Below are 15,219 nucleotides of genomic sequence, written 5' to 3' on the forward strand. Positions count from 1 at the left end.
CAATGTACAATCATAAACATACTAAAGGCATTGGTTTTTAGCGCCCATGTGTCATTAAATGAATTGCCAGTAGCAAACTGGATGATTCACGACATTGAACTACAATACCCACAGTTCCATGTACGCGTGGTTCAGTTCAAACGTCAAATTAACAACACGGAAGTGGACATGCACAGGGGCTGATTTCTTATTTTTAAACTGTTTAGAGACCGATAGACAGCAGTAGATGATCAACACTGTGCTTTTGTAATTATAGTACCATGGAACCACCTATTTTTGTTGGATAGCTAGCAACAGGCTACAGAGGCTACAGCTGCCATAGCAGGTGTGCATGTATGTGAAACTTGAAACTCTGGTTTCTCATTCATTCAAGACTCCGAAGACCCAAATTGACAGTAGCTTTTTTTATGGTTGGATTTGAACCACAGAAGTGTAGAAAGGTAAGATACAAATAGAAATGACATCGCTTCCCTAGCTAGCTTTTTACTTGCTAGCTTACTGCTTTTTAGACTGTAGGATGCAGCCATACAGTGCGGTTTTCTCTGGGTTCTGGGCATGAGTCATAACTGCACCCACTTTCTTCGCCATGTATGTTGTCACCCTCTGACTGTAAACATGCCTCTTCCTGATAGCATTCTGGGGTTCTTTGTAGTAAAAACATTGAAGCCTTATTGATCCATGCCCCATCTATGACCCATAGACCAGGAGAGGCTGGTGGGGGCAGAAAGCAGAGGACGGGCTCATTGTAATGAAGAATGGTACTATTCCTTATGTATGGAATGGAATGATTATTCCATTCCATGCATTCAAACCATTCCTTATTCCATTCCATGCATTACAATGAGCCCGTCCTCCGATTTCTGCCTCCACCAGCCTCCCCTGCACTAGACATATGGCCACCTATAGGATTAACTCATCCTAGATCTCTGGACCCCCATTTTGGCTTTTTCTCTGTGCTAATAACTCCCCTCTCCCCCCCCCCCCCTTTCTCTTCACACCCCCCTCTCCCCTCCCTCTCTGTCCCACCAGGACCTCTGCGGTCACCTCAGCAACCACCGTCATGAGGATGACCATGTTCTTCCTGGTGGGACTTCTGGTCCATGTAGTCTTCTTCATCTCCATATTTGACATCTACTTCACCTCCCCCTTGGTCCACGGGATGACGCCCCAGGCCGTGCCCCTGCCGCCCCCCGCCTCCCGCCTGGTCCTGCTGGTTGCAGACGGGCTGAGGGCCGACAGCCTGTATAAGCTCCATCCCAATGGCTCAAGCAGGGCGCCGTACATAAGGTGACTGAGCTCCAAGCTCTCTGTCCGAGCTTATCTCTGTGTTTGTGTGTGTTGGTGGTGGGGGGGGGGGGGAGAGGGAGAGAGGGAGAGAGAGAGAGTGAGAGAGAGTGTGTGTGTGTGTGTGTGTCTTTGCGTACGTGCACTGTGTCTACACTGCAGATTGACTTATTTCCAGCACATTTTCTCTGACCTTGTCCTCGAGTTGGATGCCGTTCATGCATATTCATTTATACAATTGCAAACACTGCATACATGCCTTGTCATCAACACTTGACGAGCACAAACAAATGTGTGTGTGTGTGTGTGTGTGTACGTAACTGTGTATGTGCGTATGTGGAGGTAACTCAGTGTCTTATTAGGAGTGTGATGGAGGAGAAGGGAAGCTGGGGTGTGTCACACACACGCGTGCCCACCGAGTCTCGGCCTGGCCACGTCGCTCTAATCGCTGGATTCTACGAGGACGTCAGCGCTGTCGCGAAAGGTGTGTGTGTGCGTGTGTGCGTGTGTGCGTGTGTGCGTGTGCGAGAGAGATAAACAGGCTGCAACTGATATGTGATGTTAATGCAATAATGGCCTAATTTGCTGGAGCAAATACTGCTGAGCAGAGCAAAACATCCCTAACTATCTGAAACAATTGGATTATGTCATGCAAATTGGAGCCCCTATAGTGTTTTGTGCTTGGCTCATCTCTCATCGTGTGTGTGTGTGTGTGTGTGTGTGTGTGTGTGTGTGTGTGTGTGTGTGTGTGTGTGTGTGTGTGTAGGCTGGAAGGAGAACCCTGTGGAGTTTGACTCTGTATTCAATGAGAGCAGACACACCTGGTGCTGGGGCAGCCCTGACATCCTGCCCATGTTTGCCAAAGGTAAACACACACACACATATCCACAACAATGCAACAAAGACCGTAGACACAGAGATACACTATAATAAACACATACACCATCATTCATCTTTATCAATGTCATTGTGTCAAAGCCACAAACACGCAGTATTTACATGTTCAGGTGCCAGTGGGGACCATGTGTACACCCACACCTACCCAGCAGAGAGGGAGGACTTTGCCTCCACCGATGCCTCCAGACTGGACACCTGGGTGTTTGATGAAGTCAAGGTGATAGTCACCATCACATCAGTTGGATGATGCTGACTGTTATGTTTGAGTCTGTCTCTCTGTCTGTCTCTTTGTCGATCTGGTCTGGTCTGGTCTGGTCTGGTCGTTCTGTCTGTCTTTCTCTTTGTCTGTCTGGTCTGGTCTGGTCTGGTCTGGTCTAATTGACCGTCTTCTCTCTCTCTCTCCCAGTCATTCCTTCAGTCTGCTAAGGATAACTCTACCCTGCTGTCCAGCCTACGGGAAGATCAGAATGTCTTCTTCCTACACCTGCTGGGCATCGACACCAACGGACACGCCCACAGACCCATGTCACAGTGAGTGGGAAACCCTGTACCTGATGAGTATCTTTTGCAGTTACAGTAATAAAGTATTGTATACGTTGAAGAGGGCCAATCGTTCCCTAGACAAAAAGTGGCAAAAGCCTCTGAATCAATAGATCAGTTCAACACATTCATTCATATGCACTTTCATTAAGTATCAAGGTAAAGCGAAATCATGTTTTGTCTCTTGTGGCATACTGCTTTAATTAGTTCACGCGATAATGAGGATGTATGAAAATACATTGTGTCCTTCACTTAACGTGTGTGTGTGTGTGTGTGTGTGTGTGTGTGTTTGTTTGTTAACAGGGAGTATCTGGAGAACATTGGTCTGGTTGATTCTGGAGTGGCTGAGCTGGTCTCAGTCGTTGAAGACTTCTTTGATAACGATGGAAGAACAGCCTACGTGTTTACCTCCGACCACGGCATGACTAACTGGGGTAAGTGTGTGTGCACACGCGTGTGTCTCTACGTGTGTGTGTGTGTGTGTGTCTTTGGGAATCCATTTAAGAGAACTCTCTGTTAATAGGGCCCCATAACTTTGTAATGAATGTCGGTGTCGGCTTTATACAGTATGCACTCTAACTGTGGTGTGTGTGTGTGTGTGTGTGTGTGTGTGTGTGTGTGTGGGCACCCTCACAGGCTCCCACGGAGCGGGACACCCCTCTGAGACCCTGACCCCGTTGGTGGTGTGGGGGGCCGGGGTTCACACTGCTCAGAAGGTCACAGACCCCCAGAGCTACGACGATGGATACCTACAAGGTACCGACTGGTAACACACAACAACTCAAGAGAGGAAATTCAGCAACTCTTGGGAGTTCAACAATAAATGAACAATAAAGAAGCATTTTGATCAAGCTCCATTGTCCACCATTGAGTTGCTGAATTTCCTCTTCACTTCAGTTCATGCGCCTTGGTCAGAGCCAGGGTAGCGGCAGTGTGCCTTTCCTGCCTTTCCCACTCAATTTCTGTTACTAAGAGTCAGAATGATAACATCACAAATGCTTATGTGTGTCTCTCTGTGATCGTTCCTCTGTCAGAGTGGCAGCTTGAAAGCCTGCGCCGGGTTGATGTCAATCAGGTGAGGCACTAACACACTCTTTGATGATGATTTTCGATTATGTCACAGCTTCTCAGAGGAACTCGGAAACTTTGGATATTTCGGACACTGAACTCATTGTACAAATATGACACCCACAGTTTCCCACTCGGGAGAGCGTCAGAATCCACCAAGAGAAAGCTCTACGCAAGTAAGAGTAGGTCACTAGGAGGTTCTGAGTTTCTGACAAGCCATGAATGCACCACAAGACCCCTGATTTCTTCTGTGGGTTGAAAAATAGCGTCGGGTAAAACAATTCTGAATGAAATGTCGACGCAGTCACGGCGGCCGTCAACAACAAAGATGTGTTTTTGAACTGTGGATTTGCGTTTGTGTGTACACAGGCGGACATCGCTCCACTGATGGCTTCCCTCATTGGTGTACCCATTCCACTCAACTCTGTGGTGAGTCACTTCTCCGTCAAGTCAAAGCAGGGCTATTTTTACCTCAACAGGGAGCTATCCACAAGAAAATACTCCGCAAATGGGGTGATGTGTATTATGTTGGTAAGCTGAAGTGCGTGATAGAGCAGTGTTTTTTGCAAAATCGTGGCTGAAGAATGATTCCTTTTGGGTTCGAAGCCTCGCACAGCGTTCGTGCGATCTCGGAAACTTCACGTAAGTCGTCGGAAGGTTCATTCTGATACTCTCCGAGCGGGGGAAACACGGGTATCATCAGATGGTACAGACTGGGATATCCGGGTTGAAACATCAGTTGTGTTTGAACTGTAACAGTACTTGCTGTGGTGTGGTTCCAAAAGATTCCTAGTGACTCTTGCTTGTCCCTCAGGGTGTGCTGCCTCTGCTCTACCTCAACAACAGCCAGCAGTTCAAGGCGGAGAGCATGTACGCTAACGCCATCCAGATACTAGAACAGTTCAAGGTACATACGCAGTGCTGCATGGCATGCTACATCATTAATGTACAGTATCGATGCTTGCATTTATGTGTGAATACAGATCTTAATGTCCTGTCATCTGTCTGCACTGCTCCCTCCAGGTCAAGATGGCTCAGAAAAAGGAGACCACGTTGTCTTTTCTCTTCACGCCATACCAGTGAGTAAAATGAGGCCTTTTAAGTGACTCTTGTTTTTTTTAGGGCATCATTTTCTTACAGAAAGAAAAGTCGTGCAAGAGCAAGAAACGGTTCCACACTGGTGTTAGAACGGAGAAAAGGAGAGGGACTTCTAATACGCATACCGCACCGCTACCGGTCAAGCGTTGCATTGTTGAACGACGTCAACGCTGTAGGCACGACCTCTTTTTAAGTGTGTCGGACATCTTGTATGATTCGGAGGAGAGAGGGGTTGTTGAGAACACTTAACACGTCCCTTCATGAGACGTCTACCTCAGTTCAGGTCGTATACGTCACCTCCATGAGGGTCGTCTAGCTGTCTGTAGCTGGCTGTAGCTGGCTGTAGCTGGCTGTAGCTGGCTGTAGCTGGCTGTAGCTGGCTGGCTGTTGGCTGTGTTTGGTGGAAGTGCAGTCACCCCTCTCGCTTCCTCCCTCTTCAGGTCGCTGACGGAATCGCTCCAGGTTGACTTTGTTCGCCGGGTCAGGGTTCTGATCCAGCTGGAAGAGTACGAGGAAGCGGTAGGTACACAGTTGTGACTGAAGGAGACCGACTCTGGGCAGTTTGACGTGTGTGTGTGTGTGTCTGTGTGTGTGGGGGGGGGGGGGGGGGGGGGTTGCAGTAGCAGGCTTTTACTAGCTTTTACTGAATGCCATGTCTTTTCTTCCCCTCTCTATCGATTTCTTTCTGTCTCTCTCACCCTCTACCCCCTCTCTCTCTCCCCCCCCCACACTCTTCCTCAGATCTCTCTGTGTAGGTCTCTGATCAGCCAAGGGATGGAGGGTCTGGTATACTACCACACCTACGACAGGTTCTTCCTGGGCTGCAGTGTGGTCCTGGGCTTCGTAGGCTGGACTTCCTATGTGGTCCTAGTGATACTGAAGACCCACGCCAGTCTGAGGAGACCACCTACACACACGGACCAGGTGGACACACACACACACACACACACACACACACACACACACACACAGACATGCTCCCACGCACAAGTCAACCGTAACCTACTCTATTTTCAGTCTGTTGAACGTGTGTGTGTCTGTGTGTGTGTCTGTGTGTGTGTCTGTGTGTGTGTCTGTGTGTGTGTGTGTGTGTGTGTGTGTGTGTGTGTGTGTGTGTGTGTGTGTGTGTGTGTGTGTGTGTTTTTTGTAGGTGCCTGGCAGGACCTTGAGCTGGGTGTGTGTGTGCGTGACGTTGCTTATCGGAGTCTTCCTGCTGATCCAGAGGAGTCCTCTGACCTACTACATCTACTGCCTACTGCCTGTGCCTGTGTGGTACTCTGTTCTGAAAGAGTGAGTCTCACTCACTCACACTCACACACTCTCTCTCTCTCTCTCTCTCTCTCTCTCTCTCTCTCTCTCTCTCACTCACACACTCACTCTCTCTTTCTCTTACGCACACTTTTACGCACATGCAGACCCCCCCCCCCCCCTACACACACACACACACACACACACCGCACACACACACACACACACACACACAGTTGGTCAATGAGAATTAGATTGACCAGACTGATCAGACAATTGTTTGATGTTTATTGGGCTTTGAAGTGATCTGAAGTCCATTCATGTCTCTTGTTGTTATTAGAATGGTCTTTTTCTTAGTCTGAGTCACTATTATATTTGTTATTCATTGGTACTGAGCGTGCCATGTATGTTTCTTTATATAATAATGTGTGTGTGTGTTTCAGGTTCAGAATCATAAAAGACCTGATTCGGTCGGCTCCCTCTCTGCCCCTGTGTAAATGCTTTGGCTATTTTGTGCTGGTCATATTTGGGATTGAACTACTGGTAGGTACAGAAGCTCCCCAAAAATATGTTTTTGTGTAATTACATTTACACTGCGCAAGGCAAGAGTAGAGTGTGTTTTCTATGTATTTATTTTTGAATTCCTATCGATACTTCCGAGGCATAAATACTTCCCACTGTCAGTTGTTGAGGCCCCTCTGTCGCCCCCAGGTGGTGAGTTTCTTCCATCGCGCCATGCTGACTCTGGGACTGACTGTCCTCTCTCTCTGGCCCCTCCTTTCTGGACTCTACACCAAGGCCAAAGTAAGCCATCACAGAAAAAGACATGCTTCAGCTGAGCATTCATCTGCTCGGTTGATTAGTCAATTATTCTGTCTCTCTCTCTCTCTCTCTCTCTCTCTCTACCTCCCTCTCTTTCTCTCTCTCTCTCTCTCTGTAGTTCAGGTCAGTGAGCTGGGTGCTTGGCTGTTTGTGTTTGGCCACTTTCCCCATGACGCCCGTGGTCGGGAGAGAACCCAACGTTCATATAGTGTAAGTATCCAAACGTTCCCACAACGTTTGTCAAAGTCTCTCAGCATGGTGTAGTATTCCTCCATCCACTCAAAAGCGCAACAAGTCATTCAATAAATGATAAATAGATTGATTTGGTAACAATCATTTTCCTCTCTCTAGTACCTATGCAGGTGTCCTCACTCTCTTCATCTCTGCCTGCTACCTGTGGTCGTTACGACGACAGACCACACTATACCTGAGCGACCGCCAGCTGTTCATCTTTCAGGTAACCATGGTTACAACTGCCCTTTTTTTTAATCTCACTCAATTTGTAAAGTTTTTATCCCCTTGTGGTCACAGGGTGATTTTGTTTTGCTCAAACAAAAGCTTAGCCAAGCTAATTCATACGCAGTTCATGGTCAATACTGTAGGTTTTGAAACTACAGTTTGTAACTTTTAATACTTATACTTACTTCTTATAATACTTTTGATATCGCCATACAAGCCTCTCCTCTCCTCTGAACCAGGGGAGGCTGGTGGAGGTAGAAATCGGAGGTCAGGCTCATTGTAATGCATGGGATGGAATGAGGACAGGGTTCCTACGCAGGTGTGGAAAGTCTGGAAAAGTATGGAATAAAATATTGACAATATCCAGACCTGGAAAAGTATGGAAAAGCACAAACAACTATACACAAGGTCTGGAAAAGACATCTGTGATTCCAGACCTATGCCATAGTTGTACCAGAGGTCAGAATTGTATTCAGTATGGTCAAAAAGCCAGATCATTTACAGACCTAAGTTGCATTGCATTAGCATTACGTCGCGTGAGCCTATTGTATGTTTGACAGAGGTCACGAAGCAGATCACGCTGAACACACACACATTTGTGACAGATATGCCGAAACACAAACCCATAAATCAACTGAGCAGTCTAAAACATGTAGGTCTCGATACGTTTTTTGGAAATGGAACCCTGTGAGGAACGGTATCAAACATGTGTGTTTGAAATCATTCCTCATTCTATTCTATTCATTACAAGCTAGCCTCATGCTAGCCCCCGCTGCTCTGAACATGTTAGAACGAACACTTACTTTAGCATTGTTTAAGCCAGGAAAGTCAGTGAACTCTTCAATAATAACTCTGTCATTTCCTGACGACCTATGACTTGCTATTCACATTTCAACATGAGAGAGTGTATTTTTGAGATTAAAATGCTGTTTGTGCCCTTATGTTCTGTAGATGCTGCATGTGTCATTGTGTGCGTACGTCCCCACCCTCACTAACTCCAGTCTGCAGCAGAAGCAGGGCCTCCCTCTCTTCAATCAGATCATCAGCTGGACCACACTAGGTGTGTGTGTGTGTGTGTGTCTGTGCATGTACAGTATATGTGCAACTGTCTACTTCCTACACTAAGTGGAGAGTAGGAAGTAGCTCTTTCTCTCATCTCTGGTTCTCTCCTCCTAGGTTCCTCTCTGCTGGTTCCCTTGCTGAGCTCCACTCGTCTCTTCCATCGTCTGCTCAGCATCTTCCTCTCCCTCACGGCTACATACTTACTGCTCAGCACTGGGTAAGACGCAAGCTAACGCCATCCACTGTATAATTAGCTTGGATAGGTCTCTAGCTGGATAAGCCACGATAGCAACGTTCACTAGCTAGCCATGCTAGTTTTACAAGAATGCTAATGTTGCTTACATTCGTTGTTTGTACGACATCACATGTATTATGCTCTATAGAATACAGCAATGTATTGGCCAATGGTTATGCATTCTAAGTGGTAGTGTCTGGGCGTGTACCCGACGTGCTTCAGCTCCTACTAGGACGATAACAACAACAACGTTTCTGAAGACTTGTGTGACTTTCTCTCCCCAGGTGGGAGGCTCTGTTCCCTCCAGTGCTGTCCTGGCTGATGTTTGTGTGGATCAACATTGAGCAGGAGGCCGGGCACTCACAGGGCATCTCTGGTAGACAGGAGGTACGCTTTTACTACAACACCCTCTATGTACTGCCACTGTGTCCTGGTTCACTGTCACTTTAAGCATTCCCATATTAAACAGCCACTTTCCAACTTCCTGGTCACCACAGCAACACGTTTTAATTAGATTCATCTATGACCCTGTTCTCATATCAGTGACCATCTGCTTTCTGTACTTCATTGGAGTCACAATGTCTCAGTTGGCATACAGTAGTGCTCCTACAACATGATTGTGGGTTATACTACGATGTCATTGGCACCCTTTTGGCACCGGTGCTTGGCCCAAAGGCTCAGACTTTTGTGTTTCTATAGCCGAGAACGGGCCCAAACAAGCACAGGGTCACGGCCCCAAGGTGCTATCCTGACCTGGGACCTTGGGGAGATTTTTGGGACTGTATTGGGACTTGGGCATGGTTTGGGGGGTAGGTACGGGATGTGTACTAGGCCCTCCCATTGTTTGGCGACTATGTTAGAGAAGCATGAACACGTGATACAAAAACTTAGTTACTTGGGTTTGGAGTCCCGTTTAGGAGCTATTAAGTGTGCTAAGCGCCAGTTTCATTTCATGGGAAATGAGACTGGCTCGCCTGGCTGGCTAACTGAACGATACATGCTAGTTTTTCTGTACATTTAATTCAATAAAGGCCTCACATTCAACCACACAACTCCTTTGCTAGTTTCAAAGTCATGTTACGAAGAAACAGCTGCAGAAAAACGTAACCATTATGGACAAATTGTTTCAGTCACTAGTAGGAAACGCGCTTCAGGCAAGTCGATAGTTTGCTTCTCCCCAAGTCCTCAGAATCACCGGTGCTTCGGCCCAAAAAGAGTCTGGAGTGGGACCTGGTCTCTAGTGGGAAAGCGCCATAAATTACCATGTTATTATATGGAGGAAGTGGTCGGTGGTCCGCCTTTTTTAAAAATTTCATACTGTAATTTATCCTTTTGACTGTAAAGGGGGAAACCCTGTTAGCTCACCTCAATAACGTGTGGTAATACACACAGTCGAGTGCACTGTAGTTTTCACCTCTCAACCATAAAGACATTTTCTCATTGTGGTTATACTGACTAATCTGAACTGTGTTTTTTCTCTAGCTCTCAACCATTGACTTCTCTGGGAATATTGACATCACCAAAATCAGACAACTGAAGCTCGATGACATCAGAAGATCCTATTTCTTTGTATCCTTTTACCCAGTTCACAAAACTGCCATGAGACTGAAGGACCTGTAGGTGGCGATGGTGTTGACACTATTACCCTAACCACACTACAGAGACGAACCGAACCGAGCTGAGCTGAGCTGTGCTGGCCTGGTTACGCATCCGTCTGCATTACACACTACAAAGCTGACCAAACCATGCTGGCTCAGATATTTTTCTTTCTTCTTTCCAGCACTGTTTCAGCGACTATGGTGGATGTATAACCAGGCCAGTCCAGTACAGCTCAGCTCGATTCAGCACCGTAGTGTAAATAAGGGTCACAGTATGGTGTATATCCCTATTTGGCCATGCGAGAAAGGACAGAAAGAGGCACTTTTTAATCTGCAAATGTGATTTGAATCACTCTGCCTGAACAAACAAAAAAAGCATTGCAAAATGTTCAGGCCCTGTATCTTTGAAATGGGCATTTCCTTGATACCGTTGCTCTGCATGCTTTTTGGGGCGTCTAAGCTTGAGTTGTTGAAAAAAATGTCATTTTCATGTTAAAATGAGATTGACAGAGTGATTAGAATCCTGTTGAGTATTGAGCACTGCAATTGTACCCTAGTTCATTGAGGCATTCAGTAGGCCTATTACCATTCCATGTTTACACCGATAAAGCATAGACTTGTTCCTTGACATTTCCTGTCAGGTTTTCTTCATAATCACAGCATTCTTTGGCACAGGGAACATAGCATCCATTAACAGGTGGAGTGGAGAGACTGAGGCTATGAAACCCTTTCTTATGATGGTTATCAGAGTGGGCATGGATTAATATCCACTCTGTATTATTTCATACAAAAGAGTGGAGCTTCCGCATGCTTTCTTTTATTCTCTCTCTCTCTTTCTCTTTCTCTTTCTCTCTCTCGACTAGTTTTGACCCAGCCTCGGTGTACTGCTTTATCACAGTCTTCAACCCCTTCATCATGGGAGGACTGATGATGTGGAAGGTACTTAACCACAACACCGCCCCCCCGCCCCCCCCCCCCACACACACACACCTATCAAACCACACATACGCACACACATCCAATCACACATACGCACACACATCCAACCACACATAGGCACACACCACATGAAAACAGTTTTAAAGGAAACAATGCTCTCCATCTTATGGTGGCACAGAGTGCAGCTAACTGACTGAATCAAAACATGTTGGAACTTTCAAACAAGATGGGGAAATGTCTATGAAATATGTGACTAAAGATACACAATGACAGCTCAAATTTGCAAAAGTTCATTAAGGCCTAGGGATTTCCCCTGTATCTTTGGTGGTAATGTCCTGAAGAGAGCTATGCAATGAGTCAAGTAATCTAATGTGCAATATTGTTAGTATTTAGGTGTAATGTGATGAATTTTGTTGAATGAAAATGCATTGTTACACATTCAACTCCATGCATTACTAACTTCAATAACACAACAGTTTAAACAGTCATTTTAATTGGGAACCATTAACAGAATCGTTAAGGAACCGAATCGTTCAGAGGAACCGGAATTGGTATCGACATTGATCAAATCCTAACAGCCTCTGTGGTATTGTCTTTAAGTTTAAGTGGGTGACCCATTTAGGCTAAGACCCCCCGTGTTCATTTTGCAGGTCATCATCCCGTTTGTGATTGTGATGTGTACGTTCGAGAGCATCCAAGTCTCCACTCAGCTGTCATCTAGAAGGTAACCCAGTCTTGAGCCCAGACTAGAGATTGTGAATGTAACCGAATTAAACTCACTCAATACAGAGGACCCAAGATGGAGCTTCTAGCTCGTGAGGAAGAAAGCTATTCTGTTGAGCTGCAGGTGGTTACATGGCCACGAACCGTTCCTTCCTTCCTGGCAGTAACGTCACATGATCTAACACTTCAGTAGGCCATAGCTATACACTGTTACCCTTGGTTACAGTTCTCCACTCATATCAGATCTGTGATTACTTTGAGGACCGAAGGAAAGACGCATGCAACATAAATATCACGTCACGGTTGCCTGCCCCTCCACACGGGTACAGGTGATTTGTTTTGGCCAGCTGAGCACACTTTCTACAACCTGAACTGTACTGAAAAATGTGAAATGGAAACATCTGTGCAAGCACGGTATGGCACGGTATGGCTTGGTATGGCCTGATAGTCTGAAAGTGACCTAAGGGTGCAATCTGTAATCCCGCCACTTTTTTGGTGAAGAGCTGAGGGATTGGACAGAGCTATGGATATAAAGACTGACCATCCATGGGATCAAAATGATTGTTTTAACCATGTTTTGAAGCTATACAGTGTTTGTTTACAATTACATTGTTTTATAAAAAAAATAGAGTAAAACAAGCTTATATTTCGGGTTCTGATGGGGTAAGACAGTTGAACTAAGCTCATGAGGCATTTCTAAATTCAATTCTTTAACAATCAATGACTATATGTAATTCATGTAAAAGTCCAAAAATGCAGGGACCAATAACAGATTGCCCCTGTAAGGGGTTGGTCCATTAAGCTGCTGCCTCGTTGTCTTATGATAGACATGTCACGTTTCAATGACGTAACTGTAGTAAGGAAACGGTTGCTGCCTTTGAGTCAATTGAGTCAAAAAGTATAATTCATTGTTATAGATTTTCTTTGTTCTTATTTTATTTCCAGTCTGTTCCTCATCGTCCTGGTCATCTCAGACCTTATGGCTCTGGTAAGACACGCTTGCTCAGAGATTGATATTAAAGAATTTCTCCATAGCCCTGACATCACTGTTTGAATGTGTGCTTAAAGTTGCAATCCATATAACTTTAATTTTCGGTCTTAAGTGCTACCCTTGCACTTGTTTGTAAACTAGGGAGGTGGATCTTGGTGGTTTTGGCTAAGTACCTTTGCAGTACCTTGAGTTGCCACTGGGGAAATAGAATCAACTATTCCACCTTGAATATGGGAATAGATTTACCTTCAACTGCTTAATCTCTTTCTCTCTCTCCTTATCCCTGTATTCCTCTCTTTATTCCTCTCCTCTCTCTTCTGCAGCACTTTTTCTTCCTGGTTCAGGACTATGGCAGCTGGCTGGACATTGGTACCAGGTAGGTCAGCTGGGAAACAGATTGTTTGTATTTATTGTTGATCATAAGTAATGGGACAGTGAAGCTTTTTTTTATTCTTTTGGTTCTATGCTCCAAAAGTTTGGATTTGAAGTCAAATCATTTACTAGAATGTATTGGTTTCACCATTTAGTGCAACACTAGTAAGTGGGACAATTAGTAATGGGAAAATTGGCTTGACAGGTGTTTCTGTTAGTCAGGTGTGTGATTCTCGGCTTTGCGTTTGCCTTTGGGGTCTGCTATTGATGTCTGTCAACATGAGGACCAAAAAGGCATCAATACAAGTCAAGGAAGCCATTATTATGCTGAAAAATCAAAAACATAGCAGGGCTGGTAGGCAAAGGACAACAGAGGATGACCAAAGAATGCTCACCATAATTAAAAAAAATAATAATAACTGTCCCACAGATCAGGAACACTCTCCAGGAGGTAAGCATGAACATCCGCAGAATACGTCACCAGCCAACCTACAGAGGCTTCACTGGAAAGTGCAAACCACTAGAGTTATCCTCAAAAAAGATGATCGTGTTACAGTTTGCTAAAATTACCTATGAAGCCTGCAGAGGTCTGGAAAAAGGTCTTGTGGACAGATGAGATGAATATTATCATGTACCAGAGTGATTGAAGAGGAAAGTTTTGGGAAAAAACAACCATTCTACAGGCAATTGAACAAGCATTTAATTTCCTGATGATAAGATCTTAGGCAAAAAGACCTCAAAACAACTGAAGATGGCTGTAGTACGGGCCTGGCAGATCATCACAAAGAACATACGCAGTGTCTGGTGGGATCAATGGGTTGCAGACTTTAGGCGGTTATTCCATGCAAAGGATTGTCGACCAAATACGAAACATGAGTGTTTAATTTGGACATTATATGAATCTGTCCCATAATGTGTGGTGTTCTGAAATAGAGGGACTATGTATAAAAAGTGTTGTAATTTCTGAATGGTGAAACCAACATGTACAAAAATACCCTTCAAATCTCTACTTTAACCTCATAGTAATTGTTAGATTTATCAAGTATAGAGCCAAAAGATGAAAACAATGCTTCAATGTCCCATTACTTATGCATGACACTGTACATTCTGCAGTTTATGACACATGAACTTTTCAAAAGTACTGTAGACACACACACACGCACGGTTCTTACTAGTAGCATATTAACCCCTTACCCTCCGTTACAGTATCAGCCATTACGTGATAGTGATGTCCATGACCATCTTCCTGATGGTGCTGAGTGTGATGACCCACATCCTCACCTCCAGGAGAGTCACCCTGTGGAGGAGACGCAAGATGCACTTTCCCTGAATAACGTGTGTGTGTGTGTGTGTGTGTGTGAGAGAGTGTGAGATTGCAGTTTTTACTAGAACTATTTATTGACAGTTTTGATTGTGGGTTGGGTATGACATGGCATAAAATGAGACTGATTGGATGTTTGCTCAAGATACTGCAATGATTGCTTTTTACTGTATGTGTGCCCTCAAAATGCATCACTGTAGTTGTCTACATCAAAACTGTCTTCCTGTATTTTTGTAGCCTAGGTTAGACAAAGGGCAGAGTATACTTGAATGTTTGACGATGTATGTATTACATTGGCAATTGTATTTTCATTGGATGCCAAATATATGGAAGTTGTTAATTAATTGAAATGTTTTAGACCAACAAAAAACCTGACTAATCTTAATATGTTAGCATTTTATACTGCTGGATAAGGGATGTATTTCTTCTTCTTTGTAGTATAAAGGTTTGTACTTCTACTAATGATAAATGTGTGGTGGAGATTTAAATGTGTGGTGGAGTTTTATACTCCACAGGTTTATTCAGTATTTCTTTCTACATATTAAAATGTGTATCTACTGTA

General features: G+C 44.8%; 1 protein-coding gene across 1 annotated transcript; it reads left to right on the plus strand.

Annotated features, from left to right (window-relative positions):
• The first annotated feature begins 186 nt into the window (after positions 1-186).
• pign (phosphatidylinositol glycan anchor biosynthesis, class N) lies at positions 187-15,219 on the plus strand. Its single transcript, XM_083665194.1, has 29 exons — positions 187-440; positions 1,030-1,287; positions 1,647-1,768; positions 2,051-2,149; positions 2,292-2,398; positions 2,588-2,712; positions 3,025-3,155; positions 3,358-3,477; positions 3,756-3,796; positions 4,159-4,218; positions 4,604-4,696; positions 4,813-4,868; positions 5,328-5,406; positions 5,629-5,811; positions 6,038-6,177; positions 6,579-6,678; positions 6,847-6,939; positions 7,076-7,167; positions 7,309-7,414; positions 8,368-8,476; positions 8,593-8,695; positions 8,998-9,100; positions 10,196-10,282; positions 10,953-11,008; positions 11,175-11,250; positions 11,901-11,974; positions 12,919-12,961; positions 13,288-13,340; positions 14,543-15,219. The coding sequence occupies exons 2-29, from the start codon at positions 1,061-1,063 to the stop codon at positions 14,664-14,666; spliced, it is 2,802 nt and encodes a 933-aa protein (XP_083521320.1). The 5' UTR covers positions 187-440; positions 1,030-1,060; the 3' UTR covers positions 14,667-15,219.

This window comes from Argentina silus (genome assembly GCF_951799395.1).
Source record: "Argentina silus genome assembly, chromosome: 1".
Taxonomy (NCBI): Eukaryota; Metazoa; Chordata; class Actinopteri; order Argentiniformes; family Argentinidae; genus Argentina; species Argentina silus.